The 21,576-nt window shown below is 38.9% G+C and overlaps 1 protein-coding gene across 1 annotated transcript; it reads right to left on the bottom strand.

The window, feature by feature from the left end:
* Positions 1-709: 709 nt before the first annotated feature.
* LOC122667525 (elongation factor Tu, mitochondrial) lies at positions 710-19,707 on the bottom strand. Its single transcript, XM_043863826.1, has 12 exons — positions 19,369-19,707; positions 17,746-17,821; positions 17,392-17,484; positions 17,173-17,247; positions 16,607-16,711; positions 16,378-16,468; positions 16,070-16,275; positions 15,436-15,519; positions 15,154-15,219; positions 14,610-14,672; positions 13,408-13,648; positions 710-1,096 (listed from the first exon to the last, which is right to left on the bottom strand). The coding sequence occupies exons 1-12, from the start codon at positions 19,548-19,550 to the stop codon at positions 1,026-1,028; spliced, it is 1,353 nt and encodes a 450-aa protein (XP_043719761.1). The 5' UTR covers positions 19,551-19,707; the 3' UTR covers positions 710-1,025.
* Between the last annotated feature and the right edge of the window lie 1,869 nt (positions 19,708-21,576).

Here is a 21,576-nt window from a genome sequence, read left to right as displayed (position 1 = left end):
CAAAATCCTTTTACAAGTCAGCCACAGATGAAGTTAGATATTTCTCATTTGCATTTTCTCTTTTAATCAAAATATTAAAAAAAAAATGAAACTTTTTGTTTCTTCTCGATTCCATTTTCTGATTTTCTGATTCTAGAATTACATCGAAATCAAAATCAATGGAGGCCAATCCCATGCCCAAATTTCAAGTTTTTACATTTGCTTTTTAGGCTTTTTTTTTTTATAAAAAAAACATAGTAAACATTCCCTTGACCATCTCAACCTCTCCCACCATCTTGGAAGCTATTCATATTTCATACTAACCAATTTCCTATCCATAAATTGGAATCCCAACATCATCTTGCCATGCAACAAAATAACTTGGGTTATACAAATAGCATTAAGTAATCAATCAACTCATGAATTAACATTTTGCTAATCTTAAAATCATTACCAACAATAACTATATAACTTAACTTGCTGAATCTAACAAGTACATTTCACTTGACTTTTGAAGCGAATTCCACAGATTTAAATAGACGCAAAAAACCACTTAAAAGTTTAATTATTATATATAACAAAAAATTTCAACTAATTAAACAATCATGATTGCAAAGGTTTACAGTTCTATTAAAAATTAATTTCATTCCCTGCTATCAAATGATAACCAATAAAATGTACACAAGAAATAATTTAGTAAATGATTTTAACAAACCATCATGCAAGCAGAGGAAGAGACTGTACCGTGCTCTATACTGTTCTGTTGATTATTAACAGTAGTTTTAGTACAGCAGTGAAAAGTTCTCAAAGAGAATGTTGAGCAATTCTGCACTAAAGAACTATTGAAACCTAATTTTTAGCATTAGTCCAAAATTTTAGACCATCGTTGATGCTCAAGAAAAAATGCCAAATCAAACAATGACTACATGTATGAGACTATGGCGATCGCATGTTTTAGAAGTGGCACTCTGGTTCCAGCATTTCACCAATCCATGCATGAGCAGAAGCTAAAAAAAAAAATCAACCTGCTGCTGCAATAGAAAATCTCAGCCCATCACTTTTGAAACCACACCTGCACCAACTGTTCTACCTCCTTCCCTCAGAGCAAATCTTTGACCTGTTTATTCACCAGCAAAATATTAAGGACTTTAGTGATCTCCAGTTCAAACCCAGTCAAGTTCTCTAGAAACATGTGGGGAAAAAATTCCCCAACAAACAACCCCCCCCCCCAAAAGGAAAAAAAAGTAATCAGCAATGCCAGTGATTGGAACTTCAGACTAGAGGATTTATTTAGCAAAAACACCATAAAGCATCAGTAAGAGAACTATCAGATCAAAAATAACATAATCAATTACTGTGACATATGGCATATCCACCATTGTTTTAAATAGTTCAAACCATCTGGTGGTGAAGTTCTGAACACAATTTCATATTACAGTGCTTTTGCAGTACAAACCAAGCCGAGATAGTGGAGGGGAGCATTATAGTATCAGGTTGACAGCTCACAGCTGCCATACTCTTACTAATTTAGCAATGTTTATAAAAATAATCCATCATTATAGGAAATAGGAAAGACTTCAAGGCCATTAGTGTAATCTGGGACTTGGCACCCTACAGGAGTCAGAGCTACAAAAGAGCAGATGCAAAAAAATCTGAAAATTTGGTCTGATTTTTGTTAGTCAAAAACTGAACCTGCCAATTTCCACCAAATTTATTGGGAGAAGGGAGTTTTCTTGGATTATATTCTAGATTTTATATTGGATCAAAAGGGTTTATATTATGGAAGTCCAGCTAGACTAGAAGCTGCTACTTGCCTCTGACCAAGGAATTGGATCCCTTTCTGGATCAGCCAACAAGTCAGTTCCAACAACCCAAAATAAGCACAGATATTATCACCATATTGAGAGACTGACCGTGACAGGTTATAATAGATGAAGGAATGTGTTAAGATATCAGAGGCCTTACAAACTGTTGTGCACATGCGTGTGTTGGGGGAGGGGGAGCTACCTAAAATAAGCACAGACAAAACAGAAATAACAAGATTTGTGATCCTTCAATGATGCAGAATTGAAGACCTACCAGCATAGGAAGTCCACGAAAAATCAGGCCTAGTGTGGCCCCAGTTTATTTTAAAGGCTTGGGTCCAGTTTGTTTTTAAGTTTAAGTTGTCTATTTTCTGTTTTTAGTGTTATAAGTTAGTCCTGGTTGAACCAGTGTTTCAGTCGGTCCAGTTTAAGTAGATATTTTGTTTCCTTTCTTTTAAGTGTTTAAATTTGGGTCTTTGGTCCAGTTTAAGTAGATACTTTGTTTCCTTTCTTTTAAGCGTTTAAATTTGGGTCCACGTCCTTTTAAAGGCTATTTAGACTTCAAATAGAAATAACCAGTTGTAAGGAGAGTCAGTTTGGCGGTTTCCTAACTGGGTTTAAACTCTACTTTATAGCTTTTTATAAATAAAGGACTAGGGACTCAATAGCCAATGATTTTGACTGTTGAAAAGCTCTGTTCTCTGCTCTGCCTATCTTGATATGCCCGGTGGTGAACCCAGTCAATACCTTGCGGTGGGAAGCCAGGTACTGTTGTTCTTTGTTTTGATTCTTCTTAAAGTATCAAATCTGCTCTCCTATTTTCTGCATTCAAATTTCAATTCTGTTCCTGCGATAGAAGCTTTCCGATTCTCACTAGGATTGCTGGAATCAAGGTTTCTACAGAATTAATTTCAATTTTGATTTCAGAAAGTTTCTGCATTCGAATTTCAATTCTGTTCTTGCGATAGAAGCTTTCGATTCTCACTAGGATTGCTGGAATCAAGGTCTCTACAGAATTGATTTCAATCTTGATTTCAGAAAGTTTCTATCGACAGTATCTTAAGTCATGTTCTGAGATCAGATTCTGATTGTTCTGCAGGGTTGTTACAGTCTGGGTTCTTGTTGCTTTGAAGGCTACTCGATAACTGAAATTTAGTGATCTTTTTATTCTGAAGTCTGAACTTAATAACACAGATTTGAGTTTCAGTTGAGCATATGAAATCCGTATTCTGATCACTCCATCGATTCTTAGTTTCTGGTTTTGACCTATCCTAGTTCCACTAGTAGTGCACATCAGCAGATTTGACCATTGGATATCGCTGAAATTTTCAGCATTGACTCTACCCAATAAAAGAGGCACTTGATCAAGCTTTATATGCTGATCTGATTTGTTGATCTTGTTTTTTGAGTTTTCTCTTGATTCTGGAAAGTCTTCACTTCGTTATCGATCTTGTTTGGTACTGGTTTTGTATTTAAATCAGGAAAATTACACTGCCACCCCCTGAGGTTTGTACTAAATACAGAGCGACCCCCTGTGTTTCTAAATTATACAGCCGCACCCCCTGAGTTCTCACTCCGTCAGTTAAGTGTTACGGTTTTGGTTAAATTTGCCCTCAAATGACTAATATACCCCTTTCAGGGTGTGAGCTTACCATTTTGCCCATAGGTCAGATTTCACTAATGGCATTAACCCACCCACCCTAACCTAACCTGAGTTATCTCTCCTCTGAGAACCACATTAAGTGGTATCAGAGCTATGGCAGAGAACAGTACAAGAAGTCCAGTCCAGCCTCCTGATCCTTATAATAGGATAGTGGAGACGTTAAACTGACAAGCAATCAAAGGAGTATTGCTGATCGGCTGACTGCAGTGGAGAACCGAATTGCTGCCCCTACACAAATTAGTTTTGCACCTCTTGAAGGTGAGTGGAGAACCGAATTGCTGCCCCTATACAAAGCAGTTTTGCACCTCTTGAAGGGGAGGCAAGACACCCAACACAGTACAGCTAACAATCATACTCAAAAGGTTCATGGATAGAGGCCCACAGAGGGCTTGCACACCCCAAACATGACCCACAGATTTTCCATGACTGGTTGGCGAGATTAGATGACTATTTTGATTGGTTTGAACTCTCTGAAACAAGGAAGATGAAGTTGGCTCGAACAAAATTGATTGGTGCAGCACGTGAATTGTGGAGAACTCATAAAAGGAAACTTGAGAGTCGTGAGTCGTGACAAAGCACCCACTACATGGGAGGAGATGAAAAAAGAGCTGAATGAAGAGTACTTACCACATGCATTTAGTACTCAACTGTAAGACCAATTAAACTTCTTCGCCAAGGAACTTCATCAGTAGCTGAATATAAGGACAAATTGATTCTCTTTTTACTCGTACTGGAATTGATGCAAACCCGAGAGAGTAAGCAAGCCAAGATCGAATCTGGAAGAGAATAGGGGTAGGTGCGGGACAGCTTGGGTCAGATTTGGTTAGTTCTGATCCTGCTGTGTTGGTGTTTGAATGATGAAGGTGGAAATGGTGATAGATGATGAATGATGAATGTTGAAGATAGTAGGATAACTTTGGCACTAGAGTTCCACTAGTTGGCCAGCCATAGGAGTCCCACCGAGGCCCACTGTAGGAATCTCACCTAAGCCCTCTTGAGTCACACAAGAAAATATTCAGATTGTTTGCTGTAAAAATTCATTGGGTGCCTTTGAGAGCAGCCCATGGTCTGCATTATATAGGAGTGGGGAAGGCTTTAAAAGCCTGGAGCACATCAAGTAGCATTAAAGTAGACTCTTAGAATTCCAAAGCCCTTTGGAATTCCCCATACATAGATACCAAATCCTACACATAGATATCTGCCCCAAGACATAAAAATCTAAACCCAAAACATCGAACCCTACCCCCAATACATAGGAAACATAAACCAAGAAAATTAACTAACTCTTGGAATTCTAAAAGACACATACTAAAAACTAGGAGATACTCTAGCGGCTATTAGACTTCTACCTAGAAACATGAAAAGACTCTTAAATAAACCTAGGAAATATGAAAATAAGCTACTAATAAGCCTAATCCCGTATGCCTGTCTTGTACCCACATTTTAGGCCTATTAAAGATGCCCATTACAAAGAAAACACATGGAATCAAAGGCCCAATGTATACATAACCCCACTAAAGGCTTATTTCCAATAAAATAAGCCCATTATTTGACTTATCTGCATTAGGAATTGAAGAAGATGACATACAATTACAATCCCGGTTCAGAGGGGATTGAAGCCTGATATCAGTAAAACAATTAGTATCACAGATGTTCACGATCTCCAGGTTTGCTTTGAGAATGCTATATGTGCATAAGAACCGCTAACATCCTCTGTGAGGAGATATGGGTTACAAGCTGGGGAGAACAGGAGAAATATTCCGGCACCTAGACCCACAAACTCGGGTCCTACACGTTCCATAGGTCCTACATGTTTGATAATAAAGGGAATGCACCTTTGACCAGCAGTAGCAAAACACTGTGTTATCAATATTGGGAATATGGGCATGTTGCAAAGGCATTTCCACTTCACCAGAAGATTAATGTAGTTGCTAATGTGGAAGAAGACGTTGTTGATGACATAATGATGATGAAGATACAAATGGGGAGGAAGCCTACGGTATTCATGTGGTTTAACCGCATCCTAGCAATTGAAACCAAGGGAGAGGATTGGCGACTTCATTGTATCTTCTATACTCATATGCGCTCGGGAAGTAAACCAATGCAGGTGATCGTAGACAGCGGCAGCTGTGTAAATGTGACTTCTAAGGCTTTTGTAGAAAAGGCAAAATTAAACTGAAAAGCACCCGCGGCCTCTCTTCTTAATGGCAGTACATTGGAGGTAAATCAAAGGTGTTCAGTGCCTCTAACGCTTCATCGTTATGAGGAAGAAGTGTGGTGTGATGTAGTGCCTATGAAGCTGACAGATATATTATTTGGACAGCCATGGTCATATGATAATGATGTGATGGTGGGAAGTACGAAGAATTAGCAAGAGTATATTGTTGCTAATGCACTTAGTCACAAAGTGTTAACCCATAACACATTCTCCGCACATACAGTTAATATTGATCAGATAACGGTGGAATATGCAGCTGATAAAGATTTTTCCCAGATTCATCAGGAGTTACAGCAGGGCAGACAACACCCAAAATACTCCATCCAAGATGGGTACTTGTTCTTGGGAATTCAGTAATGTATCCTTAACTCATCCCTACACCACCATATTATTCAGGAGTTACATCGAAGAGGTTTGGTAGGTCACTTTGGGAAGGACAAGACACTTATTCAGGTCATTGATCACTACTATTGGCCAGGCTGAATTGATTATCATTGGAGGTGACTTGAACAGGCATGTTGGGAGTGACCATAGAGGTTATGAAGGGGTCCATGGAGGTTTCGGGGTTGGGGAGAGGAACAAGGAAGTGACCTCAATCGTAGACTTTGCGGTGGCTTATGATCTTCCCATTGTGAACACCTTTTTTGAAAAAAGCGAGGAGCACTTAGTTTATTAGTTACCTATAAAAGTGGGAACCATGCCAGCCAAATAGACTTCTTCCTTACAAGAAGGACAGATAGAACGGTGTGTAAGGACTGTAAGGTTATCCCTGGAGAGAGCTTAAGCACCCAACATAGACTGGTGGTCTTGGATATGTACCTCAGTGCATAGAAGAGTAGGAGGAAGGGACCAATGTACCCTAAGATAAGGTGGTGGAGATTAAAGGGGGAGTCTCTAAGGACTTTTACTGATATTATGGTCATCAAGAGATTTTGATCAGGTGAGGTGCATCAAGAGTGCTATGGAAGAGTGTTGGTGTGAGATGAGGACATTGTGAAGAGATGGAATGAGTATATTTGTGACCTACTAAATGGAGATAGGTCAAGAAGAAATGACTCGGACGATTTCATTTTTCAGCAAAACGCTACACATCATAGATACGTAAGAAAGATTAGTGTGGCGGAAATTAAAGAAGCCTTAAGAAAGATGAAAGCAGACAAGACCCCAGGCCTAGACGAGATTCCAATAGAGGTGTGGAAAACCCTTTGAGGTTGTGGGTTCATTGGTTAATCAATCTGTTTAACAGGATTTTGAACACAAGGAAGAAGCCAGATGAGTGGCGGAGAAACATTGTAGTCCCGATCTACAAAAATAAAGGTGATATCCAAAGTTGCAACAACTATAGAAGCATTAAGCTTATGAGTCACACTATAAAACTATGGGAGAAGGTTATTGAAGCCCGTTTGAGAAGAGAGACTGATATCTCGATGAACCAATTTGGCTTTATGGCAGGTAGATCCACGACAAAAGCTATCTACTTTTTGAGGAGGCTCATGGAAAGATATAGAGAAAGCAAGAAGGATCTCCATATGGTCTTTATTGACTTGGAAAAAGATTATGACCGAGTCCCTAGAGACTTAATCCAATGTGTCGTAGTGAAGAGAGAAGTTTCTAGCAAATATGTGGATTTTATTAAAGATATGTATGAGGGCATGGTGACTAGTGTGAGATCTGTGGGAGGTCATGGAAGGGAATTCCCAATACCGATTGGGTTACACTAGGGATCAGCCTTAAGCCCATATCTATTTGCGCTTGTCATGGACGATCTAACGAAGAACATTCAAGATGAGATCCCATGGTGTATGACTGTATGCTCTTCGTTGATGATATCGTTTTGGTGGATGAGACAAAAGAAGGGATTAACTCTAAGTTAGGGCTTTGGAGGTCAACCTTGGAAACAAAAGGCTTTAAGATTAGCATAACAAGACGGAGTATATGATGTGTAATTTAGTCAAACTGCGATGGATACTGATATGGTGCGAATTGAGGATAGAGATATACCACAAAGTGACTATTTTAGATATATGGGATCTATCATAAGTAAAGAAGGTGGCATAGAGGATGATGTTTCACAGAGAATTAAAGTGGGATGGATGAAGTGGAGAGGTGCATCTGGAGTGTTGTGTGACCGACGTATTCCTTTAAAGCTTAAAGGAAAGTTCTATAGAACTGTTGTACGACAGGCTTTGATGTATGGAGCAGAAAGCTGAGCAGTTAAGAAGTGTCATATTGACAAGCTTTGTGTAGCAAAGATGAGGATGTTAAGATGGATGTGTGGAAAAACAAGGATAAAGTACGAAATGAAAGTATTAGAGCGAACGTGGGAGTAGCCCCGATCAGTGACAAGCTCCGAGAGAGTTGTTTAAGGTGGTATGGTCATATTCATCGGAGGTCTAGGGACACCCCAATAAGGAGGAGTGATATGATCCCGATTGAAGGAGCTAAACGAGCTAGTGGCAGGCCTAAAATGACCTTAGGAGAAGTGGTGAGGAAGGAAATGCATAGCCTAGGTCTTGTACCAAGTATGACTTCGGATAGGACTTATTGGAGGATAAGGATGCATGTAGCAAACCCCATTTAGCTGAGTTTCTTCTGTCGTGCTAGGTTGGGCTTCTTCCCTCTTACTATCTTTCATCTTTCATATTGCATCTTTCATTTGTCATTTACCATTTTCCATTTCTCTTCTCTTTCCTCATTCTTTTTTGCTAGAACTCAGTTTTCCTTTGTTGTGTTTGGATCCATGTAGCCGACCCCATTAAGTTGGGATAAGGCTGAGTTTGTTGTTGTTGTTGTTGATCACTACTATTGGCCACATATATCAAATGACATTGATCATGTGATTTGAAGGTGTCATATATGTCAGCTTGATAAAGGAACTAAATAGCATACAGGTTTGTAATCACCTTTACCTACTCCTCATGCATCCTGATTGGAAATAAGCTTGGATTTTATGTTCAGACTACCTCCTACTCGTGAGAGATATGATTCTACTATGGTGGTAATCATAGTTGTCACGGCGTCATGGCGATCCAAGTCGGTGGAGGGGTGTCTGATCGATATATCGACACGTCGCCCACCATGGCAACGCCATGGCGATCATGTCGACCATGTTTTATTTTTTATTTTCTCTATTTTTTAATGTTTTAATAGATGTATACTCAAGCCATGTTTTATTTTTTCTCTATTGTTTCTCAAGTTTTAAGGATGGCAATCTTGTAATTAAGCAGAATCTAAGAAAGGGCATAAAAGGATCTTGATTTAATGACTAAGGGTAAACTTGGAGGGATGTGTAAAGTATGGACAAAGGGGAATAAAAGAAGAGAAGGATACTTTAGGAAAAGGACAAAAATAAGGGTTTGTAATAACCTACGATCAGATTATGGTTGTCTTCAACCTTATGACTTCAGCCTGGGACAGAAAACAGCGCAGTACGAAGGAGATAACTCCTTCAACTCTTCTCGGTCCAGTCTAAATCTTCAGGCGAACCATCGCCACATCATGTTCTATCAATTCCAGCAAGAACTCATCACAGAAATCAACTAAACAAGGAATATTTAATCCCTAGAATCAGATCTGGCGACTTCTTAGTTGCAAGTAATCGTCAAAGGTTTGAATCTCAAGGCAAGGAAAGCTTTTGGGTGCGAACCTCTCAGGTAAGGATCGCCCTAGGGTGGTGATTCAATGCACCAAAACTCAAGCCCAATCGACTCTCTCTCAAAGGGTTCAAAACAATTCTATTGAGGGTTGCAGTCACCGCCCAACAGAGAGAACATCAATGGCAAAAGAAGATGAAATTGAAGAGGGAAAGAGAGACAGGAAGAAGAAATCGAAGAGGGAAAGAGAGACAAGATGCCATGGTGTAGGTCGATATGCATGCTTCTCCAGCGCCAGGACGCCATGGCGACGCCATGACAACTATGGTGGTAATTGATCGTTTCTCGAAGATGGCACATTTTCTGCCTTGTCGCAAGACTTTTGATGCCTATCATATTGCTAAAATATTCTTCAAAGAAGTTAAGCGGCTACGGGTTACCGGAAACTATTGTCTCTAATCGTGAAGCCAATTTTTTGAGCTATTTTTGGAAGACCCCATGCATAAAGATTAACACCAAATTGCAATTTTCAATCACATTTCACCCACAAACTGACGGACAGACAGACGTGGTAAACAGGAGTTTGGGAAATTTGTTGAGGTGTCTTGTTCGAGACTATGAGAAGACATGGCCAACCATCCTTGACATTGCTGAATTTACTAATAATAGCTCAATGAACAGGACTACAGGTCATACTCCATTTGAGATACTTCTTGAAATTCAGCCTCGACGGCCTATCGATCTTGTCCCTCTTCCACACCAAGCTCAACTCATCCTTAAAGCTGATGAGTTCTTGCACCACATTATAGAGGTGCGCAATTGTCCGATGACAGATAGCTTTGAGCAATGATGTATAAGGCTACAATTGATCGTCATCAACGATATGTAGAGTTCAAGCTAGTGACATGATGATGGTTCGTATTAATCACAAGAGATTTCAACTTGGGGCTAATACAAAACTCCACCCAAGGAACATGAGTCCCTACACAGTGCTGAAAAGGGTGGGAGCAAATGCTTATGTGCTTGAGTTGCTTGATAATATGTCCATAAGCAATGTTTTCAACGAGGTTGATCTCTATCTCTATGTGGGACATCACTCAGATGAAGGTGACACATAACATACATTGAGGCTGCCCCAGTTACAGCCGTCTGTTGATGATGAGATTGAAGAAATCTTGGGCTATACATACACGATGACTCGACATGGAAATGGTTATCATGTTTTCCTCGTCAAATGGAAAGGCTGTCCAAACATGACAGCACATGGATCCAAGTGGATGATTTCAAACTCCTCGACCCTGATTTATATGAGCACTCCATTTCATTCAACCATTCGTCAAAGACAAATGATTTCAATCCGGGGGGAGGTGATGCAGAATTGAAGACCTACCAGCGTAGGAAGTACAAGAAAATCAGGCCTACCGTGGCCCAGTCTATTTTAAAGTCTTGGGCCCACTTTGACTTAAGTTTAAGCTGTTTATTTTCTGTTTTAAGAGTTTTAAGTTAGTCCAGTTGAACCAGTGGTTCAGTTGGTCCAGTTTAAGTAGATATTCTGTTTCTTTTCTTAAAGTGTTTAAATTTGGGTCCATATCCTTTTAAAGGGTATATAGACTTTAAATAGGAATAACTAGTTGTAAGGGGAGTCGACTAGGGGGTTTCTTAGCTGGGTTTGAACTTTACTTTATAGATTTTTATGAATAAAGGTCTTGGGGCTCAATAGCCCACGATTTTAACATTGAAAAGCTTTGTTCTCTGCTGCCTATCATGGTATGCCCTTCCTTGTGGTGAATCAAGGTATGATTGGTGGTGAACCCAATCAATACCATGCAGTGGGAAGCCCTGCTGTTCTTTGTGTTGATTCTTCTTGAGGTATCAAATCGGCTCTCCTGTTTTCTGCATTCGAATTTCAATTCTGTTCGTGTAGTAGAAGCTTTTCTATCCTCATTAGGATTGCTGGAATCAAGGGTTCTGGTTCTGATTTCAATTCTGATTTCAGAAAGATTCTATCAACAGTATCTTAAGTCATGTTCTGAGATCAAATTCTGATTCTGCTGCATGGTTATTACAGTCCTGCTACGAGTGGTATTGGGTTTTTGTTGCTTTGAAGGCTACTCAATATCTGAACCATACTGATCTGTTTAGTCTGAACTTAATATCATAGATTGAGTTTCTGTTGAGCATATGACATCTGTATTCTGATCAGTCATTCGATTCCTAGTTTGACCAGTTTTGAACTATCCTAAATCCAGTAGGAGTAGTCCACATCAGCAGAATTGACAATTGGATCTGGCTGAGATTTTCAGCATTGAGTTACCCAATAAAAGAGGCAATCGACCAGCTTTATATTCTGATCTGATTTGTTGATCTTGTTTTATAAGTTCTCTTAATTCTGGAAAGTTTCCACTCTGTTATCCATAGTTGTCAAGGCGTCGCCTAGGCGCCGCTTAGGCGTCCAGGAGGTTTTGCTGGGGCCTAGGCGACAACCACCTTATTGCAGGGCGCCTTGCATTGGTTTTATTGGTATCGAACCTGGTATTGGCCCTTATTTATGCCAAATTGGCCCTTATTTATGCCAAATATCATTTAAGTAAATATTTTGATGACTTGAGTTGACTTAATGTTGATTTTTTATGACTTGAGGAGGCTTAGTGTTGATTTTTTATGATATAAGGTATATATTGTAGCATACTAAAATAGTTGTAGCACATTAAATAATGTTAGAAAAGGGGGGAAATAAAAAATAACACTTGAGAGTGCCTTGGCCGCCTAGGTGACGCCTAGGCGGGCGCCTTGTCGCCTAAGCGCTTAGGCACCTCTCTACCGCCTTGGGTTGCCTTGCCACCTTGACAACTATGCTGATATCGATCCTGTTTGATATTGGTTTTGTATTTAAATTTTTAAATCAGAATCACATTATTCATCCATGGGAAAATCTGGGTTTCAGTGATGAAAACAACCTCCACTGTTTTAAACCATCCTAAAATGCAACTTAGCTGCACATGAAAAAGAGTGTCATCTATGTATCCACTGTGTCCAGGTTCAAAGAAACCCAAAAAGTACAAGTGTCCCAATAACAGCAATGCTACATTTTACTCAGCGAAGGGGAGGATATACTCAAGAATAACTAACCAATATCAATCGGCAAAGACGGACCAATTTATACCTCCAATTAGGTTGTATGTTTAGGGACTGGAACGGAGATAAATTTTCTGTATACTGTGGACAAAATGGACTGAATAATTTTCTGAGAACCTAGTTCATCTCTCTTCTCCAGAAGAGAAGGCTTACCTATGTGCAGTAGTTCATTGGTCATGGATCACTACTTCATGCCTTTGAGTTTGAGAAACACCTGCAGGGAAGCGATAGTGTAGGCACACCATAAGAACAACTCCTAGTGGGCCCTGATATCATTAAATGAAATCCTAGTCCCAGGATATTTTTTGGTGCCTGTTTGGTTAGCTTGTTCAAAAACCTTTTTTTTTTTTTTTTGGGGGGGGGGGGGGGTGTAAAGAACCTGTTCGAGAAATTGTTGACTTACAAAGACGCATGAACAGCTCCTGGGTTTAAGAAACACCTTCAGGGAAGCGACAGCATTGGCTCACCGCTCACCATTAGAACAGCTAGGTCTAGTGAGCCCTAGTATAGTCAAATGAAATTGTAGACCCAGAAAGGAGGAGGGGGTTGGTTAGCTTGTACAAGAAATTGTTAGCTAGTAAAGAGGCATCACAGCTGTTGTAAAGAACCTGTTCGAGAAATTGCTGACTTATAAAGACGCATGACAGCTCCTGGGTTTAAGAAACACCTTCAGGGAAGCGACAGCGTTGGCTCACCGCTCACCATTAGAACAGCTATGTCTAGTGAGCCCTAGTATAGTCAAATGAAATTGTAGACCCAGGAAGGGGGAGGGGGTTGGTTAGCTTGTACAAGAAATTGTTAGCTAGTAAAGAGGCATCACAGCTGTTGGATTTATTTTTAGATGTATTATAAGCTATTAAATAATTTCATTGAGGCCACCACTCTTAACCATTATTCAAAGGGAGGCAAAGGAAATGATGTATTTTTAAGCTGCTAAATATACATGGTCCAATCACAATGGAATCTCAAAATGATTTACATTCACCAAAAGGATTACTAACAAGCTAAACATACCTGCTTCAAGTGGAACAGGTGAAATCAACTCAAAAACTGCAGTCACATTATCACCAGGCATCACCATCTTAACATTTTCAGGTAATTCCACCTTCCCAGTAACATCTGCAGTCCTCAAGTAAAACTGAGGTCTATAATTTGAGAAGAAAGCAGTATGACGACCGCCTTCATCCTTCGTAAGAACATATATTTCTGCCTCAAACCTCTTGTATGTTTTCACACTACCAGGCTTGGCCACAACCTGTGAAAGGCATAAGTTAATCGACGACCTTTTCTGAATAAAAAAACTACCCAGCCATAAAAACATCCGAAAACAATAACCCACTCCCCATGGTAAAGAGTTAACTAAGACATCCCATCACAAAAACAAAGAGCAAAGAAGGGGGGGAAAAACAGAGCCACTAAAAATGAAACAAGCACTATATGTGTTTAGAGAAAGCTGATATTTCCTTAGAATATGATCATATTCTTTTGCTGCTTGGTTGCATAATCAAATATATCTGATGCGGATCCGGGGTTCAAAACCCGGCTCGGATCGCTTACGGCCCCACCCAAGTGTTAGATAAATCAAATCATAAACGCGTGGCAAACCAGTAAATATTGAAGTTGTATAGGAGCAATGGCAGAATGGTAAATAATGGAAGGTTATAATGGAATGTAGTAAATAAAAGAGGATGGCAATCTGGTAAATAAAGTGAACAATATGGGGTCCCTTAGAAAGAGACAGAAGGCTTTGGGACAAATATGGATTGAAATTGTTGGGGTAATTCTGAAAAGCTAATAAAAGAGAGGTAAGTTAATAAAGAAATTAAGGGCTGGAGGGCTTAGTTGTAATAACCAGAAATTAAATACGCTGGTTACAAGCGTATTTAAAGACTCAACAATCCTATTCCTACCATGAAACTGAAATAGTGTTGGACTCTACCTTGGACTCAAAACTGAAACAAATGTTGGACTCGACTCTAAAATAAAAAATAAAAAATTTAATTACATAAATCCCCACTTATTCCTACGTCTAACTGCATCAGTAACAGACTAACGGTAGGGTACACAGTTTGAATTTCAAAATTCAGATAAGCTAATTAAGTTATACTGCCAAATCAGGGTTCTAAATCCCAACACCTAGTTGGTGTAACCATTTTCATCACTTAGAGCCATAGTTAATTGCCAGTATAAAGATTGTTTGATTGGTTATTACTCACCTGTCCTCTCTGTACATCTTCACGTTTTAATCCACGTAGAAGGAGGCCCACGTTGTCTCCAGCCTATATAATCACACATTCACCAACAATTTAGTGATCAACAGTTAAAAGCTTATTGTAAAAATGGGATAATTGACACTTCGTATCCCCACCAGAGAATGCTATCTTAATGGGCCATATAATTCTGCCACATGGCAGGATGATGTCCTGATTCCACTTGGCGAACTCCAAGGTCACATGTAGGCAGGTGACCTTGGGGTCAAACCTCTCCAGAAATTTTGGGCCCCATCCAAAATGACATATGCAGCCATAGTTATCAAGGCGGCGCCTTAGCATCCAGGCTCCTTGATCGCCTAGGCGGGCGCCTTGCCACGTTGTTGGTGTGACCTTGAATTTAGACCCTCTACAATGCCATGGTTGCCTTGCCGCCTTGATAACTTTTTATGCAGCTATTGTGGGCCAACCAGATAAGCCACTCTCAGAGGGCCAAATAGATAAACTTCACTTAAAAGGGAAAATTAACAAGAAGATAATCATTGCTTACCTGCCCATGATCCAAGATCTTCTTGAACATCTCCACGCCGGTGACTGTAGTCTTCAGAGGACCACCCTATTGAAAGGAAGAATAACATGAGAACCAAGAATTAAGTATGTAATAGTAATCTTCTACTAGTGTAGCACATGCAACTCCTGTCAAGTGTCAAAGACACTGTGACATGCTGTATAGGGGTGAGTAACTAAATGATTACTTCAAAGCATTCATGGAAAGGAGATTGAAAGAATACTTGACAATATAATATAAACCACAACTTGAAGGGGAATGTACCTGCATTAATCCCAAAATTTCAACATCCTCTCCAACTTTGATGGTCCCTTGCTCAACACGGCCGGTCACAACTGTTCCACGTCCCTTTACAACCAGAAGCAGAAATTATGAAAACTAATTTGACATCATAAATCCTATCAGGTCAATGCGTCTTTAAAGTATGGGGAAAAAATAAAAGCTGAAAAGCAAAGAAAGAAAGTTCAGGTTCAATCATTCATGTTATGGTAATCGATGGTAATGAGTGTTTCGAATTTTGCTGCAAATGACTACTTATGATTTTCCTAGTTTTGTTTCCTTATAAAAAAGGAGCTAAACATCGAAGCAACTTTTGTCAGCGACATGGCAGCTCACTTGACAGTAATTGTTAGCCGGTTATCAATTATACTACTACAGGACTTCAGTTGTCTAGTTGATTTAAGAAATGAATAGAAAAGAAACATAAATGAATGACTTTCATGAAGTCATGATTTATGCAACCCTTGATGCATGCTGTTCAAAGGAATCTGAGTTGCTCCAGATGCATTGTAGCAAAGGTAAAATGATATAGTAGTAAATACTGCTTGAGCATGAAGCAATACCAAACTTAAATGATTATTTGACAACACTGATGCCAATAAACATTTCTAACGGTTACCTGGATTGAGAACACATCCTCAACTGGCATTAGGAAAGACTTGTCAAGTTGGCGAACAGGTTCAGGTATGTATTCATCTACAGCTTCCATTAATTTTAAAATAGCCTTCCTCCCTATTTCTTCATTTGTGCCCTGTAAAGCAGACAGGGCCGAACCCCGAATAATTGGAATTTCATCTCCAGGGAACTTGTAAAAACTTAGAAGCTCTGCAAGAAAAACAAAATCCAAGTGAAGTTCTTGCACATGATACTCACTTAAGCAATAATTGATTAATAAAACTAATTTACTATTTAGTTCATTTGTCACACCACGGAGTTCCATTTCCACAAGTTCCAATAACTCTGGATCATCAACAGCATCAACCTTATTTAGAAAGCACACCAATGATGGCACACCAACCTGAATCATGGACGGAAATTAGAAGATCTGACTCACCTAAAAGAACCACAAGAACAAACTGACAAACTCTAGAAATTTGTCAGAGCATAGTTACGAACCAGACATGATTTACAGAGTTGCAAATAATAGGTTACCCACCTGGCGAGCTAGCAGAATATGTTCCTTTGTCTGCGGCATGGGTCCATCCGGGGCAGATACAACCAGAATGCCCCCATCCATCTGAGCTGCTCCAGTAATCATATTCTGAAATTCAATTAACAGTTTACATAAGGAAGTAATTCACCATAAGTATTACCATTAAGGTAATATGAATGCAATGACATGGATGCAAGATACAAGTCTCACTAACATTTATTTCCATTGATATTTGTTTAGTCAACTAATAAGTTTAGAGAAGCGGTAATTGGAACATTTTGTAACTTATACAAAATTAAAATCAGTCAAAACTATTGGATCTAACCATGTATTACTTAAACAAATTATATAACAAAGGAACTCAATTCTTAAAGACAATTGTTCTTTCTAAGCAGGTTGTTAGACACAAAAACATCTTATTAGGAGGATATGATTCTTCTCTTTTGATGTTTTCATTTATCACTTCTAAACCTAAGGACAGACGTTTCAGTATGATTTTTCTACTTTTTCTTGATGGGAGGGTTTGTAATAGAGAGTGTTTACAAAGCATCCAATATTTCACAGCATACCTTAACATAATCTGCATGTCCTGGACAATCGACATGCGCGTAATGCCGTTTTGCAGTTTCATACTCAACATGGGCCTGCAAAACATTTAGTAACTTGAGGTAAGCTTAGAAATACTGTAGCAAGATATATTTATTGGCAACCAAAAACTTTCTATGCTGCATTATTTATTTATAATGTTAGATAATTTGAAATAGTCAGCCAATTGGCAAGAAGCTAACCGTCGCAATAGTAATTCCTCTCTTTTTCTCCTCAGGAGCCTTGTCGATCTCATCAAATGCAACAGCCTTAGCTTTTCCTTCTTCTGATAGCACCTGAGAAACAAATTATGTAGTACAATCAATTCAACAATTTACAGAGTTTGAAAAATATATATAAGACAAAAACAAAAGACAATTTCTATGCTTCCTGTTATGCATAGATATTTTCAGTATCCGATATTTTAGCCACTATCATTGGTAAAGAAACATGAAACTGAATAAGAAAGAAAACTAAGACCCACTTCATCGGTAAAGAAACATGAAACTGAATAAGAATAAAAACTAAGGCACCAAATACATATCAAACGAGTGGACCTTTGTAATTGCAGCAGTAAGTGTAGTTTTCCCATGATCAACATGCCCAACGGTCCCCACATTCACATGAGGTTTCCTATAACAAGAAAACATAACGAAAATAGCTAAGTCTGAAATGGACTGAATTACTATAGCTTTGTGAAAAATATAAAGAATGAAGAATAAATCAAAGCACATCCAACAACCACAGACTATATCTCCACCTAGGTAAAGTAGTACCACAACATAGATGAAACAGAACCAAAATCTGCATTTATACAAAACTGGGCCTAATCAACCTATTGATCACATGTTTTCTGCTACCAATTCCCTTAATAATTTTGGTACTTATTTCTATGAAATAACCACTGGAGAACAAATGTTTCTTGGCTAAAGATACTCAATGCCACTTAACATAGCAATGTTACGAGACACTAAGAACACAAAGTATTACATTAAGCTTGATACACCCAAGAATTTTTTTTAGAAGAAACAGAAAAGAGAAGAAAAACCTAAAAGGGAAGATATGGTAAAGCTTTGTTCTGTGAAAAAAAATTCAGAGGATGACTCACGAAGATTAACCACAAAACCTTGAGTGCTAATACTCATCCACATAAAATGCAAATCATGTTAAGAGTTGAATTAATGCCATAGTTCTAAATCTCGCTGACATCTCAGCGAGATCTCGAGAAACTCGAGCTAGTCGAGACGAATTATAGTGTGAAATCTCAAACATGCATTAATTCGAAAATCTCGACTGAAATTTCGGCTAGATTTCAGTACAATTGTACCGTCTCGCCAAAATGGTACAAAGTGCCTTATAAAAAAAACACAAACTCGACCTAGACTTCAAAACTTCATAGTAAACTCGACAGAGAAGGGGGTTTGGAGCTAGAGAATGGGGAAAAACCTTGGTTCTTGATTTTTTTTTATTTTTTTTTGGCCACATCATCACTCAATGCTACTGGGGTAAAGTGTCCATGAATTATGTATTGTTCAATGTACTTGGGTTGGGTGTCTATGTAATATGCATTGTTCATTTCAATAGTTCAATGTACTTTGTAGTTTGGAGTAGAAACTTTAAGTCTTTAACTATTTCTTAAATAATTATTCAATATGATGTGTTTTCATCCATTATTACATAATTTACTTGTTTTACTTGCCAATTATGCCTCATAGCACGCAAACAATGTGTAAAATAGGCAATATTACATTAAGGGTCCGACGTTTACTACCAACCAAGGGGTGCAAATCTAAAACATCAATTTTTTTTTTTTTACAATGTGAAGATTTAAATATGTTTATTAAGCCTAAAGCAAGCTTCAATTAAAATAATTGATTTCTTAAATCCCCTGTATCTAAAACAATATCCGGGTTCTGGATAAAACACAGAACACAGCCCCATCATTCGATAAAAAGAGGTTACAATTCCCTATGTAAATTATAATGTTACATACGAAGTCCTGAAGCAGCCCACGAAAGACACATAACGAAGCTAATGCAGACAGACTGCCCATATTTTACACAAAATAAAAATAAAAAATGAAATTCAAAGCATACTCTTTGGGAAACCCGTCTATGAGCTCTAAAAATCCATAATAAATTACACCGAGTCCAATCCGAGATTCTCAAGTTTCAACTTACGTTCGCGTAAATGTGGCCATGGATCTCCACCATGGTCCGATATCCGAGATTATATCACTTCCGTAAAGTGATTCAGAAGTGGATAATTGATGCAGAAATGCTCCTCGACAGCATGAGTAGACAGGAGAACACAAGCCGATCAGGCGCTTAGAATTAGGATTCCTCAGAGCAGCTGACGCCATTGAAGTGATAGAAAGTGAGCAGAGAGACGAAAACAGTAGGAAGCCCTAAGAATCGGAAGTCTCAGAGCTTCATGCAGAGAGGAGGAGACGAAGGGTTTAAGGGTTTAAGGGTTTAAGCCTCAAGGGTTGCCTTTTCCCACAGAAGGGTTTAGAGAGAGAAAGAGAGAGATAGATGAATAGAATGGGACTCTATGGCCTATGGGAGAGAGTACGCAACTGCCAGTCCATTGCTTGGGTCTATTTTGTCCGTACGTTGTGACGCATGTGGCTTCGAATGTGCGGCTGCGATTCACATATATGGCTTCTTAAGGGTTGACCATTGAGTCATTTTTTTTTTTAAATATTTATGGGAAGAATTATTGTGGGGGAGTGTGACCCCTGAGCATGTACACAAGGGCCAATGGGAATGCACATAGAAGCATCAACTAGGTTGATATTTCCTCCTTTCCTGGGGTGGTATGGTCATTTCACCCATTGTGTGGACAGGCGCCACACTCCCCCCATAAAAACCCCTTTTTTTTATATATATATATGGGCAAATGATTGTTATTTTGTCGTGTAGCGTTGAACTAGCAAGGAGCCCAAAAGATGCAAGAGCATTTGACTAAATGAAATTTTTTTAGTTCATTGGGGTTGAGCGGTAATTTTGCATGTTCCTATGTTTGAGCGTAGGAACCACATGAACGGTTAGCGTTCTTTTTCCCTATTGTATACACGGTCTCATTGACCCCATGCTAATCTGGGAGCCACGCAACCAAGCGGCAATTTTAATGGAAAAAATAAGGAAGCTGATGAGTACCCGGTCAACAAACACAAGCAATTTTTCCCTTCTTGAGTGAACCTAATAGGAAGCAAACAAATAGAGCAATATGGAACAATATATATAGAACATAATGAAGGTAATAACCAAGCTCCCAAATCAGCAACTCAATGCATCATAAGCACACATATGAACACCATCAATTTTTAATGTAAAAAACCACCTCAATGAGAAGAGTAAAAACCACGGGACCGTAGTCCACCAAAATTTCACTATCTCTAAATAATGGGAATACACAAGAGTCTTCTCTAATAAAGATTAGAGGCATACAATCATTTCAAACATCAAGAGCAATATATCATTGGCATCTATCATCAACAAGATGAACTCCAAAAGAGGAATGAAAGAAAAAGAAAGAGATCTCACCAAAATAGGGGCAACAAGAACATAATTATCAGACTAAGTTAGAGAGCTCTAATCAACAATCACACCGTACATAATGTAGAACTATGTCTTATGAATCTGCTTTCCAAAAATCAGCTCAAAAGGACCATGTTTGACCATCCGATCGACCTCTTAAAGTTGACTGCGCAGAGCCTCTAAAATCAGAAAAACTATTCACCTCCCCCTTTCTTCTTCTCTTCTTTTTTCACACGACCAGCCACTCTATTCTGCCTCAATGAGACCAAAAATAAGGTAAAACCTCATTAAGCAAATCACTAGACAAAAATACCCTTCATATGGGCTTTATCCCTAATGGGCTTCACCAAAAAACCTTTGAGCCATCCTCCACATGGAGGGAAACCCAACCTAACAAATCTCCCCCTCCCGACTATGTGGAAGGATTCGCCATGCCGGCGATCAAACGACAAACCTCAAGCTTCTCTCTTGGTAAAGCTTTCGTCAACATATCCGAGCCATTGTAATCAGTATGGATTTTTTCAATCTCTAGCAACTTGGAATTCAATGCATCTCTTATCCAATGATATCTCACATCAATATGTGTTGATCTAGAGTGAAAAGTAGAATTCTTACCAAGGTGAATAGCAGTTTGACTATCACAGAACAACACATATCGCTCTTGCTTGAAGCCAATCTTCTGCACAAACTTCTTCATCTATAGCAACTCTTTACAAGCTTCTGTTGCTGCAATAAACTCTGCTTCGGTGGTAGAGAGAGCAACACATTTCTGTAATCTTGATTGCCAAACTACAGCACCACTTGAGAAAGTGACTAAGTAGCCTGAAGTAGACTTACGAGAATCAA

The sequence above is a fragment of the Telopea speciosissima genome, chromosome 7 (assembly GCF_018873765.1).
Source record: "Telopea speciosissima isolate NSW1024214 ecotype Mountain lineage chromosome 7, Tspe_v1, whole genome shotgun sequence".
NCBI classification, from domain to species: Eukaryota; Viridiplantae; Streptophyta; class Magnoliopsida; order Proteales; family Proteaceae; genus Telopea; species Telopea speciosissima.
The sequence above is the reverse complement of the archived record's forward strand: the minus strand, read 5'-3'. Positions and strand labels throughout refer to the sequence as shown.